The sequence below is a fragment of the Sminthopsis crassicaudata genome, chromosome 4 (genome assembly GCF_048593235.1).
Source record: "Sminthopsis crassicaudata isolate SCR6 chromosome 4, ASM4859323v1, whole genome shotgun sequence".
In the NCBI taxonomy this organism is placed as follows: Eukaryota; Metazoa; Chordata; class Mammalia; order Dasyuromorphia; family Dasyuridae; genus Sminthopsis; species Sminthopsis crassicaudata.
In genome coordinates, this window is record NC_133620.1 from 72,307,450 (window position 1) to 72,325,560 (window position 18,111).

Below are 18,111 nucleotides of genomic sequence, written 5' to 3' on the forward strand. Positions count from 1 at the left end.
AAAGTGAGCTAATTAGACCCATAGGAACAGACAATCACCAGTGAATAGAGTGTAAGAAAGGAGAGAAGAAAAGGCAAGACAGACTCTGGGGGACTACCCACAATTTAGGGAGTAAGATGAGAACTGGATGATGACCTAATAAAGGAGACATAAAAAAGTAGTAAGACAGGTAGAAACTTGCCTTTCTTGAAATTCAGACAAGTATTTTCCTTTTTGATGAGTCAGAATAAATTATTATTAGAGTAACTATTAATAAGATGGAAACTGTGGGGCAGCTTTATTCTTTTTATTCTCCTTCCTTGTAAGTTTTCACCATAAGGCTTGGTACAGTACAGTTCTTCTATAGGGCAAGGCCAGATCCTTTTTGACCAGATGTCCAGCCTTCTAAGTAGCCCAGGGACTGGGAGTATATCCTCCGCCTGCATCCCTGAGAGCAGCCTAGCTATTGAATCTTCCCAGACAGATGGAAAAGTAAGCATTTATTGAGGGACTTCTGGGAGTTAGCTACCATGGGTACCTTTGGGCCAGAGGTATGATTCAACTCTAAATAGATCACGGAAACATAGATTTACAATTAGAAGGGACTTTAAGATCCTACATTTTACAGAAAGTCTAGAAAAGTAAAAGCCCAATGATACAAAGAATGTACTTGAGAACTTGAAAGAGATTTTTTCTGGCTCCAGATTTCCTTCAGGAAAAGTTCTCCGAAAGGAGAAAAGACTGGGAACAAGGCAACATAGAGGAACCAGGATCAAACATGTCTCTATCCCCAGTTTCCTGCCCTAGTATTTTTTGAATATTTTCCCTTGGAATGAGACTTGGGACTCTCTCACTGAAGTGGAAATTTCTCATTCTCAGGGAGAGGGAGCTCATTTATTCTGCGTATTGTCTGGTATTTTCATCTGTATATTTTCTCTGATTTCTATATACTATCAACTAGGATAAGTGGGTTCCTTTACTTCACTGCAGGTGGTCTTTGTGAAGCTGGTGTTTGATGGGAAGTGAGACAAGCCTTGGATATGTAACTTGGACCGCTCCTTCCCTGCTAAGGGATAGCAATCAAGGGCACAGCTTGAACCTAAAAATTATTTTCCTTAGACTAACAATATTTGAGGGGGCGGCAGATAGATATAATTTTAGTCTGGATACTTTGACGAGAGTAGAGGATCTGCCTGTGCAAATCAAAGTCTCCCCTGGAGAACGGGGGTGGAGGAGACCCTAGTGAATTATTATATGTCTCTGTGAACAACATCACAACAGACCCATGCGGACACACATAACCCACCCTCCCAGGCAAAGTACACACACATATGTCCCCACGGGGCAGTAATTTTCCAGGGGAGAGGAAGGAGTAGCAGCATTTTACCATCCCTGATATTCACCCTAAACGATGGGAATTTATTTTCAGAGGTCACCTGATCCTGGAAATAGGTATTTTTTAAAAAAACAATCAGTCATATTTAGGGAAATTTAACTTTTTCTCTGGCTCGCTCCTTGATGAAAAATAAAATCCTTTTGGCTTGTTCTTCCCAGAGAAGATCAATCCAGATGCGGGAGGGGAAAAAGAAATGGTTCCCAGCTCTCTGTTCCCAGCATCCAGTCTACCCCCATTCTCGCTCAAGCTCTTGACACATATTCAATTTCTCACCAGTGCTGCAGTTGTGAAGCGCGTGAGCCCAGCTGTCCTGGGCTCCTCTCCAAGCGCAGGTGTGAACCTCTAACATCAGCGCGCTGTTTCTCAGGTGGGCCTCCACTGCCCATCCAAGAGCGCTGGCCGGCTGCCGTTAGCTGCAGAGGGCTGGGAGCTCCGAGGAGCAGCTCCGGCCTCTCCTCCCCAGGCAGGGGTGACCTACATTTTCCTGCCTGTCCGTCATGCTGCAGCTGAGGCCTTTGGACATTTTCTCAAGGCTCCAGCAGGAATTGATTCCGTCTGGACTGAGGCACCTGAAATGGGGATGGGGTGGGGGGAAGAACTGATATCCAGGAACCTGGCAGCAGCTGGGATTTCTGCAGAATTGCCCCGGCAGGAAGAGCATGGGCTTTGTGTTCCAAATGGGGCTTGGAATAGCTTTGTTGTTTTGTCGTTTTGGTCACATCTGACTTTTTGTGAGCCCATGGGGGAATAGAGATACTGGATGGGAATACTAATAGGACTTACCTTCCAGCATTATTGTGAGGATCAAATGAGATAATATGTGTAAAATACTTTAGCAGAGTGCCTTGCACACAGTAGGTACTATATACCTCCTCCCTGATGTGATCTATAATGCAGAGTTTGGTACCAAAAGTTGGGGTTCAGACATGTGGAGAATTCACCATTCTCTTTGGCAAAATGGAGGTTTATTTAGGGGAATGGGTAAATTCCCCTAAATAAAGGGATGCAATAGACACAGGCAATGGTAAATATGAGAGAGAGAGTGGGAGAGCATGTGAAAGACAAGTTCCTCAGTGGAACTCACAGTTAGCCATCAGAAGGGGAGCACCCACCTAGGATATACAGAAGATATTTAATATGTATGGGAATGCCTGCTATCTAGGGGAGGGGGTGGAAGAAAGGAGGGGGAAAACTTGGAACAGAAGGAAGTACAAGGGATAATGTTGTAAAAAAAAAAAAAATTACCTATGCATATTTACTGCCAAAGAAAATGTTATAATTATAAAAATTAATTAAAAAAATAAAAAATAAAGAAAAAGAAAAAGAAAGGTTGCACCCTGTGAGGTTGGGGCTTGTCCTTAGCTGGCAGGATAAATCCTGAAAGGGACGTAGCATCCCCAAAGACATAGTAAGCTGTAAGGAGGAGAAGTGGGCTTGGGAAGCAGAGTGGAGTTGGGAAGATTCCATATGGCATGGAGGAAGGGAAAAGGGCAGAGAGCTGTGGTGGGCTGATCTAGGAAGGCAGCAGCAAGCCCAACTTTTAGATTTTATAGGGAAAATTTGACCTCAGGGACATGACTGGGATTTCTACAGAGGGTGGGTCTCAGGAGCTTGACATAACTTGGATTTCTGACTGGACCACCTCCCTGAAGGGTGGGACCATGGAGCCAAACTAATCTCTACTGGAGCCTTCTGTCTGCTCGCCTCAGGGATCAATTCTTTCATTTCTCTTGGTCCAAAATACCTTTCAGGACTTCATCATCCCCACATCAACCACTGCAGAGCCCAGCGATATCTCCAGCTTTCTGCCATGTAGCTCTAGCTCTCACTGTTGCCATGGCTCCTTGCCTCCTCCCTTCCTTCCTGGTCAATCCACATCCTTCCCTTTGATGTAGTTGAACCAGAATGACTATTTAAGGTCTGCCATATGTACGTATGATCTATAGTAAGTGTTCTTAACTTGGGGATCCATGAACTTGTGTAGGGGAGGGGGGGAGAGGGTTAAGTGAATTGCCTACACAGCTAATCGGTATTAAACCTCTGAAGACGGATTTGGACTCGGGAACTTCTAATTCCAAGGCTGGTGGTCTATGCACTGAGCCTTCTAACTGCCCCCGGTTCCATGAACCATTTTTTAAAATAGTTGAAAATTACATTTCAAAATAATTTTTTGTGCCTCAGTTTACTCTTCTGTAAAAAGAGAGAGCCGGACTAACTGACCTTGCAATAATCTTTCAGCTTTAAATCCATGTTCCCATGATCTGTTTGGAATGGAGCCATACCAGGGTTTCACAGAATTATAGAATTTGAGAATTGGAAGAGATCACAGATTTAAGAAAAAGAAAGGACCTTAAAGGACACCTGATCCTAGCCCCTCCTTTTATAGATGAGCACTGCTAGGTGACTTACCTGAGGTCATATAGATAATCATAAGTGACAGGAACAGGATTTACTCCAGAGACTACGTTCTTTCTCCCACAACACACTGTCTTTCAGAAGTTTTCTATCTAACTAAGGAGATCAGGGAAGACTTCACAAGGAAATGAGCCTTGAAGGCTTCTGAGGAGAAAGTTTTCCAGAAAATATTCCTGGAAATAACCTCCAGGAATAGAGGCATCTTATAGATATCTCCAAAGGGAAGATCATAGAATTTTAAGTTCAAAGAATAATTGGATAATCCATTTTGGCCAAGATGTATAGGGTGTGACTGGAAGGAAGGTGAAAGAAGTCTAGAAAGGTAATCAGGCTGAGGTATTTTTATTTTACCATAATAGTGATAGGGAGCCACAGAAGGTTCCATGGAGAGGCTCTCCCCACAGTTCCTTCTATGTCTGCCTTTTCTTCCAGTTCCTCAAACACCATAAGTAGCCACAAGTCAGTTGAGGGAAGCTTCTGATTAAAGCTCATGGGCATGAGGTCTAGGGAAGAAACATTATCTGAGCTTACCTCAGCCAGTTCCTTTCAAAAGAGAAAGAATGGTACATGGGGTATATGGGAACCACTAGGATGGGGTCAGGTACAGGAAGGGAACACTAAAAAAATTGCTGTTGAATCATCCAACTTTCTGTAATTATGAACTACGTCTCTTATTGTATGAAATATAGCTCCCATTACAAGGACAGGTAATGTTGAGGTAAAGGAACTGATTGTCCTGTAGAGGCAACACAATTCTGGAATTTGATTGCCTGCCACCCTTGGCAAGTTATATTCCCCAAAATATCCTGTTTTGTCACCATTTGTGCTCATTGGACTCTTCCCTTCTGAATTTCTTTCCCTAATCTTCTCTTCCTCTTTCTCCCTCCCATCCTCCATGGGGTCCTGTAAGTATGGTACCTAACTTATCCCAGCCCAGAGCTGCATTGTAGCCAGAAAAGAAAGGTTTGACTCAAAGTCTCTGTAGAAACCAGCCCCCAGTCCCAGCCTCCTTTCTTCTCCTGGTCTTTAACTTTCTCCATAGGATTTATTTTGGAAAAGCTAAACAAAATGAAACCAAACAAAAGATTTGTTTTCTTGCTCTGTGCTAAAATTAAATCACTTCATGCCAGTGATATATCCTTCAGCCCACTCCCTTCAGATCCATCCAGAAGAGCCACTGATGGACTCAAGCAATGAGTTCAGCACTAATATGGTGAGTATTCCCACTCTTACCCAAGGAGGGCTGCCTCTGAGCCTATGGAAGGGCCAACCATTCCAGGTCGGACAAATGGAGCACATTAAAGTTTCTGTGCCATTCAGAATTGGGAATGGCCACTGTACTTCCAGCCATGGTAAGATGGGGAGACACAATCTCAAAAAAATTGGGAAAAAAAAAAAGATGTTTACTAGTCCTGTCACTTTAGTCAGGTCATTTAAAGTCCCTGGATCTTGATTTCCTTAGAAGAAATGTAAGAATAAGAATAGATGGTCTCCGAGGACTCTTTTTGCTCCAGATTGTGGATCCTATCATCCTGTAGTCTCATCTTACCTGCTGAAACCTTAGGTTATTTATTAGCCCCTGCTGTGGGCCACAGTGAGCCATGGAAGCCTGACTGCTGCCGTAGCTGCTCACCTTCATGAGGTCCCGATGGTGTTCTAGCACGCTGCAGGTTGTCTGCCATGTGTCCTGATAACACTCCCAGGGGTCCACTCTGCAAGAAATCAGAAGGAAACTTCCTTTCATCTCTACCCCAAAACATGCCTACCTTTTTCCTGTGGCCTATTCCCAGCCCTTAAAACCAGGATTTTCATAATGATTTCTATATTAGCAACTGACTTAGAACCTAGGGTAGGGGAAGGGAGGAAGGATGAGATGACAACTAGATAGACAGCAGATAGAGAGGGGAGGGAAATCAGGAGAGAGAGACAGAGACAGAGAAAAAGATAAAGAGACAGAGACAGAGAGAAACAGACAATGAGAGAGAAACAGATGCAGACAGAAAGAGAAAGAGAGACAGAGAAAGAGACAGAGAAAGAGAAAGAGACAGAGAAAAACAAACACAATGAGAGTCAGAGGCAGACAAACAGAGAAACAGAGATAGAGAAACAGTGAGACAGAAACAGAGAGAAAGAAAAAGAGGAAAAAGAAGAAGAGGAAGAAGAGGAGGAGGAGGAGGAAGATGGAGGAGAGAGGAGAGAGAGAAATTATCCAGCTAAACAAGAAAACTTATAAGAAAGAAAAAATATACTAGGATGAAATTCCTGGGAATTTCATCATTCATATAAAACCAAAAAATTAGCCAGGATGGGTTTGTTTTGTTTCATTTAATTTTTCGGTTTTCGGTTTTTGTTTTCTTGCTCTTGTTTTGGAATTTATTTGTTTGGAAGTTTTATTTCCATGGGCTAGCTCATTGCAGTTCTCACCCAAAGAAGTTGTTCCCAAAGAAAAGCACCTGCCATTTGTCTTTCTGTGCCTTTCTAAGGACTCCGACTTCTTGCTCTAGGTAGGAGTCTTTAGGATTCAGCTCCTTGGCCCCCTCCCCACTAACCCTGGTGAGTCTGGGGGCCCAGAGCTGTCTCCTCCCAGCTGAGACTTCAGGAGTTCTGCAGGGCTTCCGAGCATTTCCCCTTGCCTTGCTCGCCAGGTTGTGAAGTGAGCAGGGATCATCTGGGTGCTCTGGCCTGACACAGCACTCTGACTTAATTGCAAACCTAATGAGCTGCTAAATTGGAATGTTTCTCAAGCGTTTTCTCAGTGGCTGAGGATTTTACCCTCCCCACCTGAGGTTTCCAGAGATGTGATCTTGCTAATTAAAAACGCTTAGAGAGGATGCACATACCACAGGCCCCCTTCACACGTACCCAAGGGGCACACACACACACACACACAGATGTACATCCCTGCCTGTCCTAACCATATGCATAGAGATGTGCACATGTGCAGACATCAAAACCTCAGCAAAGCAGACTCCCCCACTGAGCCATCTCCAGACAGCCTCCCTGCTGGAGCCAGAGCCTGGATCTCATTTCCTTGGCATTTGAGCGCTGGACATCTGGCTCTATGGCTCTGCCCAGCCCTATTGATCTCAGTGCATTCAAATCTATCAGGATCAGACAACTATTTCATAAGCCTGAGCCTAGTTTTGTTTTGTTATTTCTCTCCCACACTACAAACCGTTACCACGCCTTTCCCACCCCCACCCCCCTGCCTTGGCTGGGGCTCCTAGGCAGAGAGCTAGGGCTTGGGATTTCTCCCAGTGGCTCCCTCATCGCTGTTTTACATGACAGACATCTAAGACTGCATCCTGTCTGTCTTATCTGGATCTTAGGAGGATAAACAAAAAGTCTAAAGCTTTTTTAGCTGAAAAAGATAAAGAGTTCTTATGAAAGTTCAGCACAGGGGAGAAAAGTCAGGGAATAATTTTTTTTTTTTTTAACTCTAGAAAAAGAATAGCTGTGTGACTCCAGGAAGGTCAGTTAATCTCTCTGTGATCCCAGGTAATACTGGGAGACTCTAAGTTATGAGAATTACCAGCCTGTTTCAGTGGAAAGTGTTTCCTATCCAGGAATCTGATTCTCTACACTGATGAAATCATATGTCTAAGTCCCAAGAAATAAAATAAAAAAGACAAGATGCTAATTTATATTGGTGAAGGAAGTTCTTCCCACAGAGAACTGATGAAATAGCAGTTTAGGTCCAGAGATAGGAAAGACAGAAAGAAAGAGACAAAGACAGAGGCAGAGGCAGAGACAGAGAGTCAGAAAGAGAGACAGAGAGAGGAAGAGAAAAGAAAGAATGAGCAATACACTTATCCATGTATATGTCTAAGCATGCATGTATTGATATATATATATACATATATATATATATATACACACACAAATATATGATCACTGTATTTTATCTTTTCTCTTCCCCAGTCTAAATCTCAATGGACTCCCTCTTCTTCCTATTTTCTTCCCTCTGAGTTTGATTTCCCATCACCCTTCCTTTCCCAGAAACTTACAGGTACAACTTATTTTTGCTTTCATTGGGAGAGGAACTGCAAAATAATTAGTATTCCATTATAAGAAGCTCTCTTCTCATGCAAATTATAACTTTGGAAACTTTTTTGTGCACAATTAGTATAATTAGTGGAAACTTTCTGTAATTATGTACTGTGAGCTTAATAGATAATAGTGTCTCTCCTCTTAACGAGAGGTATATGCATTTTGATTGTTTAATGAAGGAGAAGGGGAGGAGGTTAATGGCTATCCTCCTCAAACCTTGTACCTCCAGACCAGAAAAGCCAGTTCTGAATCCTTGTGGTCCATAACCAATTATTCAGAAAAATACTATCACTATGACCCCCAAACCTGAATGGCAGTCAACCTTGGCCCAGAAAAGCCTCACTGAAAATCACCTGATATCTTCGATTGAAATCTAAGGTGATTTTGATTCTTCTATAGAGAAGTTAGCTTAGGATCTTGGGGTCACAATTTGCAATTTTAAATAATTTTCATGGATCTAGACCATGGGAAAATGGCAGGCTATATGGGTAGTGAGGAGGTATCCAGTGGATAGAATAAATGGATTTTATTATTATTCTTCTTTGAGGTCCCTGAATAGCCTAGATGGAAGAATTCAGTGTTTCTCTCCCTTTCCCTTTCCCTCTTCTTCTTCCTCTCCCTCTTTCTCTCCCTCTTCCTCTCCCTTTCCCTCTCCCTCCCCCCCTCTTCCTCTCTCTCCTTCTCTTCCTTCCCTTCCTCTCTCCCTCCCTCCTCTCTTTCTTTCTTTCTTTCTTCTTTCTTTCTTTCTTTCTTTCTTTCTTTCTTTCTTTCTTTCTTTCTTTCTTTCTTTCTTTCTTTCTCTCTTTCTTTCTTTCTCTCTCTCTCTCTCTCTCTCTCTCTCTCTCTCTCTCTCTCTCTCTCTCTCTCTCTCTCTCTCTCTCTCTCCCTTTCCTTTCCTTTCCTTTCCTTTCCTTTCCTTTCCTTTCATGAAAGTAAGTCCAGTTTTTGTTTTATTTTGTTTTCAGTCAATTACCCAACCAGATTCTACTGGCGATCCTAACAACATGACTCTATTGGCAGAAGAAGCTCGTAAACTTGCTGAACGGTAATTTATAGATTTATCAACAAAGTTTATTATCTGTCCACCCCACATTTCTGTATTTTTCCCCTGTGTAACCAACTTTTAGTAAATTAGATTTCTTTCCTAATTTTTTTTTCTTTTGTCACAATACAGTTATTGTTACTGTTGCTGTTATTCTTTCCTTTGTAAAATCAGTGTAAAATATCTTTCTTAGAGCTCAGAGTGTTTGGGAGCATTTAGGACATTCTAATATTTTTGTATTGACTCAAACATGGCTAAACTTAGAAACTTATAATTCAGATATATTTGTTCTTGGCTGTATGGTATGCATCTCTTTGTGGATTTCTCTTCATGATAATTGAGTTCTTAATTGTTGAACCACCCAAAGTTTCACAATTGAAATCTTGTGTTCACTTACATGATTCTGAGGTGCTTTCAGGGAGGGGAGAGAGGGAAGGGAAGACTCTGTGAATGAAGAAGGAATCCATCACACCAAAACTAATAACAAATGAACCAGATCCCTCATAATAGTGTCAGAAGAAATCTTTAGGGACCTTCATTGTTGAGATAACACATTTTTTCCTGACATCCAGTTGATCTTGCATTGAGAGAAGGTACAGAAGTAGTTTTTTTTCATAAGTATAGAGCCTCAGGAAATCAGGCTGAAAGATGTGAAAGCTGGTCTACTTAGAATGGAATTTTTAAGAAATGTCATTATGATAGCTCTGGAACATAAGCAGTATTTTCAAGAAGGCTAACAAAGTGGTACATATTTGAGGCTTTGGGGGACTTGCTACTTGCAATTTGTTTTAATTATAATTCATTGCTTCTGAATTAATTTTGAATCCTTGAATTTAGCTTATCTCAAGTTTAAAGATTTAACCCAATATGCATTTTATTTGTTTATACTGTTAATTTACTAAAGAAATCATTTCATCCCACAAAAGTAGTTAAAGGAATTCAATTTGTACCAGCTTCTGTCCAGATTATTACAAATTCCAGACTGGTGAGATTTTATAGTATTTCAGGAGTTTTTGCTGAATTCATTGACCTTTTTTTTTTAAACATTAAGAATTATTCTGTTTCCAGTTCATATTTTTAGAGAATGGTACAAAATTATGTAATACATAAGTAATATAGGAACTTAGCTCCTGTAATAATTTATCTTATTTTGACAGACATAGTTATTGCTAGCTGTACATGATTAAAAAAAAAATTAGGGTGTTTTGGGATTTTGCTTGTTTCATGAGCATCTAATCTTAACAATTTATATTTATGAATTTGCCTATCTGGATTTACTGATGTAACCTTAGAGTTAGCTGATAAATATTTCAGTCATGCTATATTATCTCTGAAGTCACTAATGATTTTGGAAAGATGTATCTATACTGTTCATTTGTGAAACTTTTCTTAATGTACTATTATTGGGAGCAGGGTTGTCTTGGTTTGACTGATATTAAAATCAGCCAAGGAATAGCATTAATAAAACAATAATCTTAAATTTTTGTTCTAATACAAGTTAATATCTTATTCTTGTTGTGATACCTTTGTCTGAGACACTTTTTAGTAGTTTTATTGAAATGTTTTATGGAGCTGGGATAAGCAATTTTTTCCCCCTAGGGACATTCTTATGTCTGCTTCTATTTTTATGGAATTGTTTTTCTTTTTCTGTCACAGACATAAAAAAGAAGCTGATGACATTGTACGGGTAGCCAAGACAGCCAATGATACATCAACTGAAGCCTATAATCTACTCTTAAGGACTCTGGCTGGAGAGAATCAAACAGCAAATGAAATTGAAGAACTTAATAGGAAGTGAGTCTAATTTAAAAGTGTTTGATGATGATTGTGTGTGTGTGTGTGTGTGTGTGTGTGTGTGTGTGAGAGAGAGAGAGAGAGAGAGAGAGAGAGAGAGAGAGAGAGAGAGAGAGAGAGAGAGAGAGAGAGAGAGAGAGAGGAGAGAGAGAGAGAGAGGGAGGGAGGGAGGGAGGGAGGGAGAGAGAGAGGGAGAGAGGGAGAGAGGGAGGGAGGGAGAGAGGGAGGGAGGGAGGGAGAGAGAGAGAGTGTGTGTGTGTGTGTGTGTTACTGACAGTGCAACAAAAAATTAAATTCTGGTGTACCTGGAGCATGTTCTGGATAATCTTTTACTTGTGCTTTTGAAATGCCCTATTAACATTTAGGTCAGGGAAAGTGGAACTAAGGTAATCTACTTGATTCCTTATTGGAATTCCAGTTAAAGGAATAAGTAATCAAAGCATTTAAGCTGCTTAAAAAAATAAATAAATAAATAGAAACATATGAGATAGCCGTGGTAAGTATGGAGGCAAGAAGAAAATATGATAATGGTCATTGAAATATGATATTGGTCATTGAAAAAAGAAAAGTAATTTGAATTTAAACTAAAATAATAGGATAAAATTTAGATTTAATTAGGTATTAATATTAAATACAATTTTAACAGATCACTGGCATTTTGCTGTATTATATTCTGCCAGTTGTATCCCAACCACTTTCACCAGTACCTTGGATACTAGGCACTTCGTTGAGAAAAGTTGATATAGTGAAGATGCTTTCACAAATATTGAAATCTGTTCCAGTTCTATTAATATTTTCTAACTGTACCATTAAATTAGAAAAAAATTGTTAAAACGTTTCCTCTGGTTATTTTTGTTCCGTTTTTCCTACTTTTTTTAGTATTGTTTTAAATGTGCTTTTTAGCTTGTCTCGGAGTTTTCTCAAACAAGTGCTATCTTTATTATTAAGCTCGCAGATGTGTTATTGTCTAGAGTTTTGGACTTGAAATCAGGAGTTGAAATCCTAATCTAGATACCCTAGGGGCAGTCACCTAACCTCTCTCAGATTGTTTTCCCTTATAAAATGGGAGTAAGAATAGTACCTACCTCCCAGGTTGTTATGAGGAAAAACTAAATAAATGCTAGTTGCTGTTATTGTCTTTTTCTTTAAACCCACCCTTTCTCCTCACTTCCCTATTTCTATTGGGGTAACTCCCTCCCCCTCCCAGGAATCACTCTTTATTTTCACTTCCATCACTTTCTTTCACACTCACACCAAAGTCATCCTGACCTTTCACCCAGATTATTGTAGTGGCCTCCTAATTGTTCTCCCTGCATCTAATCCATTTTCCTTGTAGCTGCCAAATGGATATTCTTAAAGTACTGCCCTGTTTAAAAAGCTTCAGTGATGCCCTGGGACCCTTTGCCAAAATTCAGGCTCCTATATTTGACATTGAAAACCATTTGACTCTTCCTCTTTTTCCAGGCTGGTTTCATGTTAGTCCCTCTCTTGTATGCTCTGTTGTATGCAAATCAGCCTGCCTGCTGTTCTTCTTGCTTGCTAGTTTGTCTCCTGCATTGTACTTTGCACAGTTCTTTCCTGATTTCCCCTCATCTATAATTTCTCAGCAGAGAAACTTCCATTGGCTTTGGAAGAGGGAATTCCCTCACCTGCAAATTACCTGTTCCAGTGAAATCCTGTGTCTGTCCCTATCCCCATGTGTACTTATCTCAACACATTGTCTTTTTACCTCTACCCTCCACTTAGTAGTAGAGGGCAAACTCCAGCTTTAATTTAAAGAGGTGGGGCCCTTTTCACTTTTGTACAGGACCTAACTAGGAGAAGGCAATTAACGTTTGTAGGTTGATTGTATTACAGAGACTCTTAAGAGTGCCAATTATTAGTTAAATTTTGTTTTTTTTGTTCCTTAGATATGAACAAGCGAAAAACCTCTCCCGAGATCTGGAAAAGCAGGCTACCCGAGTGCATGAAGAAGCAAAACGAGCTGGAGACAAAGCTGTCGAGATTTATGCTAGTGTTGCCCAGCTGACACCTGTGGATTCTGTGGCCCTTGAGGTATGGAGTCTATATGCATATGTGCATGCACATATATATGAACAGGGGTATCAAGTACCCTGAGGGATAAGAAATCTTCTTGTCTTGTACCCTCTGTGCACATTGGCCACACCTTACAAGAACTGAGCCCAATTATTATTACAAATTTAATAATAACTTTTTGCAGTTTCTCTGTTTCTAGAAAGTCATTCACACTTAACACTCCCTTAAACAAAGTTTGTTGAAAAAAGCAATATTTGTTGAAGTCATTTTAAAAATTAAATCATATTTTTAAATGTAATGCTATTTCTGATCATTTAAATAATTACTGTTGAATAGTAAAAAACCATTTAATTTTGTGACAAAACTTTTACAAAAGCAAAATACTTTTATCCAAATAGGTCCCCTATATCTCTAGCGGCTTGCTCTATATGCCCACCTAGGATGTCCTGCCTACACCTTTACTGCAACATATCTGAAATCAAACCTCTCTTCCTCACCAAATCTGCCCTCTCTAAATTTACCTGTTTCTTTTTTAGCTATAAATGTCCTTTAAACAAGCCCGCACAGAGGTAGATTATTGGGTTGGGATTCAGGTACAACGATCTTTAGATTATGTCTCAGATACTTAGTAGATATATGACCTTGGACGAGTCATTTAATCTGTCTCAATTTCCTCATCTGTAAAATGGGAATAATATTAATACTTATCTCACTGGGTAGTTCTGAGGATCAAATGAAATTACACATATAAACCTTTTTGTTGACTTTAAAGCAATTCTCTATCATTATTATCAAAGTCATCCAGGCTTGGAAGGTTTAAGTAATCCTTGACTCTTCTCTTTCTCTTGTTCCACGTATCCAGTTAGTTACCAAGTTTTGTGAACTCTTTTCACACATCTTTTGCTTTCTCTTCTCTTCTGTACATTAACATGTATACCATGCCAGTTCATGCCTTCATTAACTCTTGTCTGCCCCACTACTATAGATTCTTAATTGATCTCCTTGCACCTATCCTCTCTTTCCAGTCTATTCTAATTTAAGGAACAATAAACTCCTTCACGGTACAAGTCCATCACTCAGTCACTTCCCTGCTCAAACATCTTTAATAATGCCCTATTCCCTGACAATAAAAAATAAATCCTCAGCCTCAAAGGCACCCTGCAGTCTTTCTGCTAGTTACCTTGACATATTTCATGACTGACATGGAAGGTTTGTTCTGGCAACCCAGCCTGTTTCCCTCTCGCAGATTTATAGATTTGCATAATCTTTATCTGGTTTTAAGGCTTAGTTTAGGTGTCATTTCTGGGTAGATTTCTGATTTCCACCTTTTCCCACCACTTTTGGCTAAAATCGTTCTCTTCCTCCTCAAAAGGCACTTTATCCAACTTTTGCCCATTTTCATATATGTTGCACATTCATGCATGTCATGTTCCACTCTCACTCTCCAGTGAACTACAGATTCCTGGGAGACAGGTTATTTTTATTTTTTATCCCCAACTGTCTAGCCCACGGCCATGTATTATTGATGAGGTAATAGGGAACCTCAAAAATGATGAGGTAACTTGAACCAAATCACGAGATAAATACCTAATAATGAGGTACATACCTCAATAGGATTAAGGGAGGTCTAGTGGCAGGATTCGGGGTACAGGGAGTCACATGGAGCTCCCCTGCATCCCCTTAGGATTCGGCGCAAGGATACAAAGTTAAATCAGGTCTAGTGGCGGCGAGAGTCCCCTGTAAATGAATTTACAGGCCGAAAACCTAGATGGGTAAAAGATGTTTATTGCAGGGTTTGGAAGCAAGGTTAAGGTCTGGTTAGCAAAAGGCATTAGATAGAAGAAGATACATTTCGGCGGGGACAGAGCATCTCTGATGCGAGCATCTTGGCTGGCATCTTTCAAATCTCTGAACCAAAGATGGTTCTAGCTTTGCTCTTTTTATCTGCTTGAAGAAGTAATGGGCGGAGCTCAGGTTAATTCCTAGAAGGCCAGATTTTGGCGGGCTTTATCCAAGCCAGCTCAGAGCCGGTGGGGGGCTGGGTACAAGCCCAGATTAGTTTGACCAGATCTTGTATCAAAGTCCAAGTCCCAAAGGAAGTTGTAGATCAAACAAGGAATACCAAGGGGCTACCGCCCTCAACATTATAACATGCTGAATTGGATAGAAGAGTACGTAAATTTGTGTTTTAATATATCAGCTCTGATTAAAGTGAGCAACACTAACATTCACACCCCTGCTACTACTAAGGATTTTAGTTAAAAAAAAAATCCTGCCCGGATGCTTTTTGGTTGCATGAAAAGAGACGGCGCCATGTGGCGCATGACTTCACTTCGCCTTCTCCTAATTCCCTGTCTCAGACTTGTACAAGTGTCTTCAGTCTACCTGTCCTTGCCCTGAGGGCGCACATGTGCGCACGCGCATTTCGGGTAAACTTGTGCTGTGAGCCTTAGGGGTTTCTGAGCTCTGCTCTTCAGAAGTTTCCTTCCCTTTTAAAATAAGTGGGTTGTTTTCTTTGCTTTTTGAAGAACGAGGCTAATAAGATAAAGAAAGAAGCAGAGGCCCTAGAGCAGATGATGGACAAAAAGCTGAGGGACTACGAGGACCTCCGGGAAGACATGAAAGGCAAGGAGCTTGAGGTGAAGGAGCTCCTGGAAAAGGGAAAGGCGGAGCAGCAGGTGAGCCCGCGGGACCCGGCGTCTGCCGAGGGGCGGGGGAGCGGCGGGAGCGCGGGAGGGGGCTTTGCGCCGTCCTCATGGCCCCGTGCCTTCACAGACCGCTGACCAGCTCTTGGCCCGAGCCGACGCCGCCAAGGCCCTGGCCGAGGAAGCCGCGAAGAAGGGGAAGAACACGTTGCAGGAAGCCAATGACATTCTCAACAACTTGAAAGGTAGAAGAGAAAGCCCTGGAACCGAGAGATTCGGGGCGTTTCTAGACTGGGCCACCGGCTGAACGTGGCTTAAAGTTGGACCTGTTTTGGTAGATGAACGCTGTCATTTTAAATTTCTTCTGCTAGCCACACGCCCTTTTCTCCCCTTCCCCTCTCAATCTCTCTCCCTTCCGCACGTAGGGAGACTGTGACTCTGTCCCTGGTGCTTCTGCGCATACCTGTCTGCAGCTCAGGGGCCCGCCCACTGCCTAATTTAGGCATGAAAGGGCAAAAGCAGGAAGCGGAGGCGCCGTGGGGGGGCGCTGCGGCATCTTCTAAGCTCTCCTAGGCTCCTAGTCGTGTTCTGTTTGTCTCACGTACTGCGCCGTGTTGCCTCCGTGATTGCAACTCTTATGTCCTTTTAGATTTCGACAGACGAGTCAATGACAACAAGACGGCAGCTGAGGAGGCCCTAAAGAAGATCCCCGCCATTAACCGCACGATCGCCGAGGCCAGCGAGAAGACGCGGGAAGCGCAGCTGGCCCTGGGCAACGCGGCCTCGGATGCGTCGGAGGCCAAAGCCAAGGCCCACGAGGCGGAGCGGATCGCGGCGGCCGTGCAGAAGGTGCGGGCACTCGGAGCAAAGGACTTTAACAGGCCTGTCCCAGTCATAAAAAGCACGCCGTCTGGCTTCTGATAAAATGCGTTCTTACCGCGTGACCCTGAGCAGTGCGTTTAGCGCCCTCTGCCTTAGGTTCCTCACCTGCAGTGCAGCAGCGCCCTCCCGGCGTGGTGTGAGAGGAAAGGGAGACAGGGCTTTCTTACCACGTGCCTTCCAGAGGTGGTGTGCTATTCATCACCCAAGTCCGGAGTCAGGGATGCGTGAGGACGCTTCTTTTTATTGAAGTTTCTTTGTTGGGAAGCTTAGTTTCACTGCTAAGACACAGAAGTGGCTGGGAGCGGCCCTTATTCTGCTCTGCGGATCAGTTTATCTAACGGTAAATTATCCGAGCCTTTGTTGGCTGCAGGGAGTGAGACAGATAAACCGTCCTCTCTGCCCTCAAATTCCTTAGGAAATCCGGTCTGCCTAAATCTCTCGGGTTCCAAAGAGCGCAAGCCCTTCGTGAAACATAACGTAGTAAATTATATTTAGAAAATGTCTGAGAGTTGTGCATTTTAGCCATCTCAGGAAGAATAGAAAGAAAATGGTTTAGATCAAGTAAAAAGGGTGATACTTGTGTGTTGCTCCTAGAACGCGACCAGTACCAAAGCGGAGGCAGAAAGAACTTTTGCAGATGTTACAAATTTGGATAAAGAGGTGGACGACATGCTGAAACAGTTACAAGAAGCAGAAAAGGAACTAAAGAAAAAGCAAGATGACGCGGATCAGGACATGATGATGGCGGGAATGGTGAGTGGTTTGGGGGGGACTTTGTCCCTGGTCACTCCCCAAAGAAGGACGGGACTGCTTAGTGGGAGCCCAGGCCTCTGCCCTCCCAGCCGCTGGAAGGGCCACGGGGTCTCATCACTTCCTGGTGGATATTTGCGGTTCAGAGCTGCACAGCCCCATAGTTACTGTGGCCCTGCCCCCAAAAGCTGGTACTCCTAGAGGGAGGGAGGGGGGAGGGAAAGAGGAAGAGAGGGCAGACTGCAAATATTACACCCGCACCTTCAGGAGTCTCCCCTTCATGAAGCTACGTGAACAGCTTGTAATATCCTATAAACAGAAGACGTGTGTTTATGAAGCTCAAGAAAGGACAGAAAAGAGATTCTTCTTGCTCTGTCAAGCCAAGGTTCATGCTTTTGAAGCACTTTTTTTGTAATTCAGGATCAGGATATGTGATCTTAGATGATAAAAATCATCCTAATACAAGTGCTCATTTCTAAACAGGCACTTTGAGGGAGCTCAAAAGATGTTCCCTGTCCCATTACTGAGGATACAGATGTTTTTATATGGGAGATAATCGACTAGGAAAAAGTACACTGTTTATTAATATAAAAATCAGTTGTGTTTATATACTCCATTTTTACTTTTCCTATTTTCCATAAAAAGATGTATTGCCTCAAGTTGAAATCCTATTAATTTAAAGTTTGACTATTTTTTAAAAATGTACATATATGTGCTCTATATTTAATATAAATATTAAAAAGAAACATAAATTATGTGAGAAAAATAGCTGTAAAAAAAAAAAAAAACGTTAAGAGGGGCAGCTAGGTGGCGCAGTGGATAGAGCACCAGCCCTGAATTCAGGAGGACCCGAGTTCAAATCTGGTCTCAGACACTCAACACTTCCTAGCTGTGTGACCCTGGGCAAGTCACTTAACCCCAGCCTCAGACAAAAAATCTCAAAAACTTAAGAATTAAGGAACATTCAATGTAGAAAGAAGCTTAGAAATCACTTAGTTTAAATCCCTTCTTTAATAGACTGAATCGAGAAATACGTCCTCTGATCTCAGAAGAGAGACAGTTGGACAGACCTTGTTGTGTTTATTCTGTAATTTTGGTACATACTAGGCTGCTCTAAATGT

At 41.9% G+C, this 18,111-nt stretch overlaps 2 protein-coding genes across 4 annotated transcripts in view; one reads left to right on the plus strand and one right to left on the minus strand.

The window, feature by feature from the left end:
• Positions 1-18,111, minus strand: part of NMNAT2 (nicotinamide nucleotide adenylyltransferase 2) — a 191,891-nt gene that overhangs the window by 31,069 nt on the left and 142,711 nt on the right. The window contains exon 3 of one of the 3 annotated variants that reach the window (XM_074308554.1): positions 5,424-5,552. In XM_074308554.1, coding sequence (XP_074164655.1) covers positions 5,424-5,552 — 129 coding nt within the window. The remainder of the gene's footprint in view (positions 1-5,423; positions 5,553-18,111) is intronic. The other 2 variants (XM_074308553.1, XM_074308555.1) reach the window with 2 other exon arrangements.
• Positions 8,778-17,206, plus strand: LOC141565478 (laminin subunit gamma-1-like). The gene is made up of 7 exons (XM_074308552.1): positions 8,778-8,885; positions 10,539-10,676; positions 12,587-12,731; positions 15,242-15,391; positions 15,489-15,603; positions 16,008-16,207; positions 16,835-17,206. The coding sequence occupies exons 1-7, from the start codon at positions 8,845-8,847 to the stop codon at positions 17,189-17,191; spliced, it is 1,146 nt and encodes a 381-aa protein (XP_074164653.1). The 5' UTR covers positions 8,778-8,844; the 3' UTR covers positions 17,192-17,206.

Excerpts from the sequence above, each read along its gene's own strand:
- LOC141565478 (XM_074308552.1), top strand. The coding sequence starts at position 8,845 with ATGACTCTATTGGCAGAAGAAGCTCGTAAACTTGCTGAACG. Across the intron at positions 15,392-15,488 it reads AGGGAAAGGCGGAGCAGCAG|ACCGCTGACCAGCTCTTGGC; the intron begins GTGAGCCCGCGG and ends GTGCCTTCACAG. Across the intron at positions 15,604-16,007 it reads CATTCTCAACAACTTGAAAG|ATTTCGACAGACGAGTCAAT; the intron begins GTAGAAGAGAAA and ends ATGTCCTTTTAG.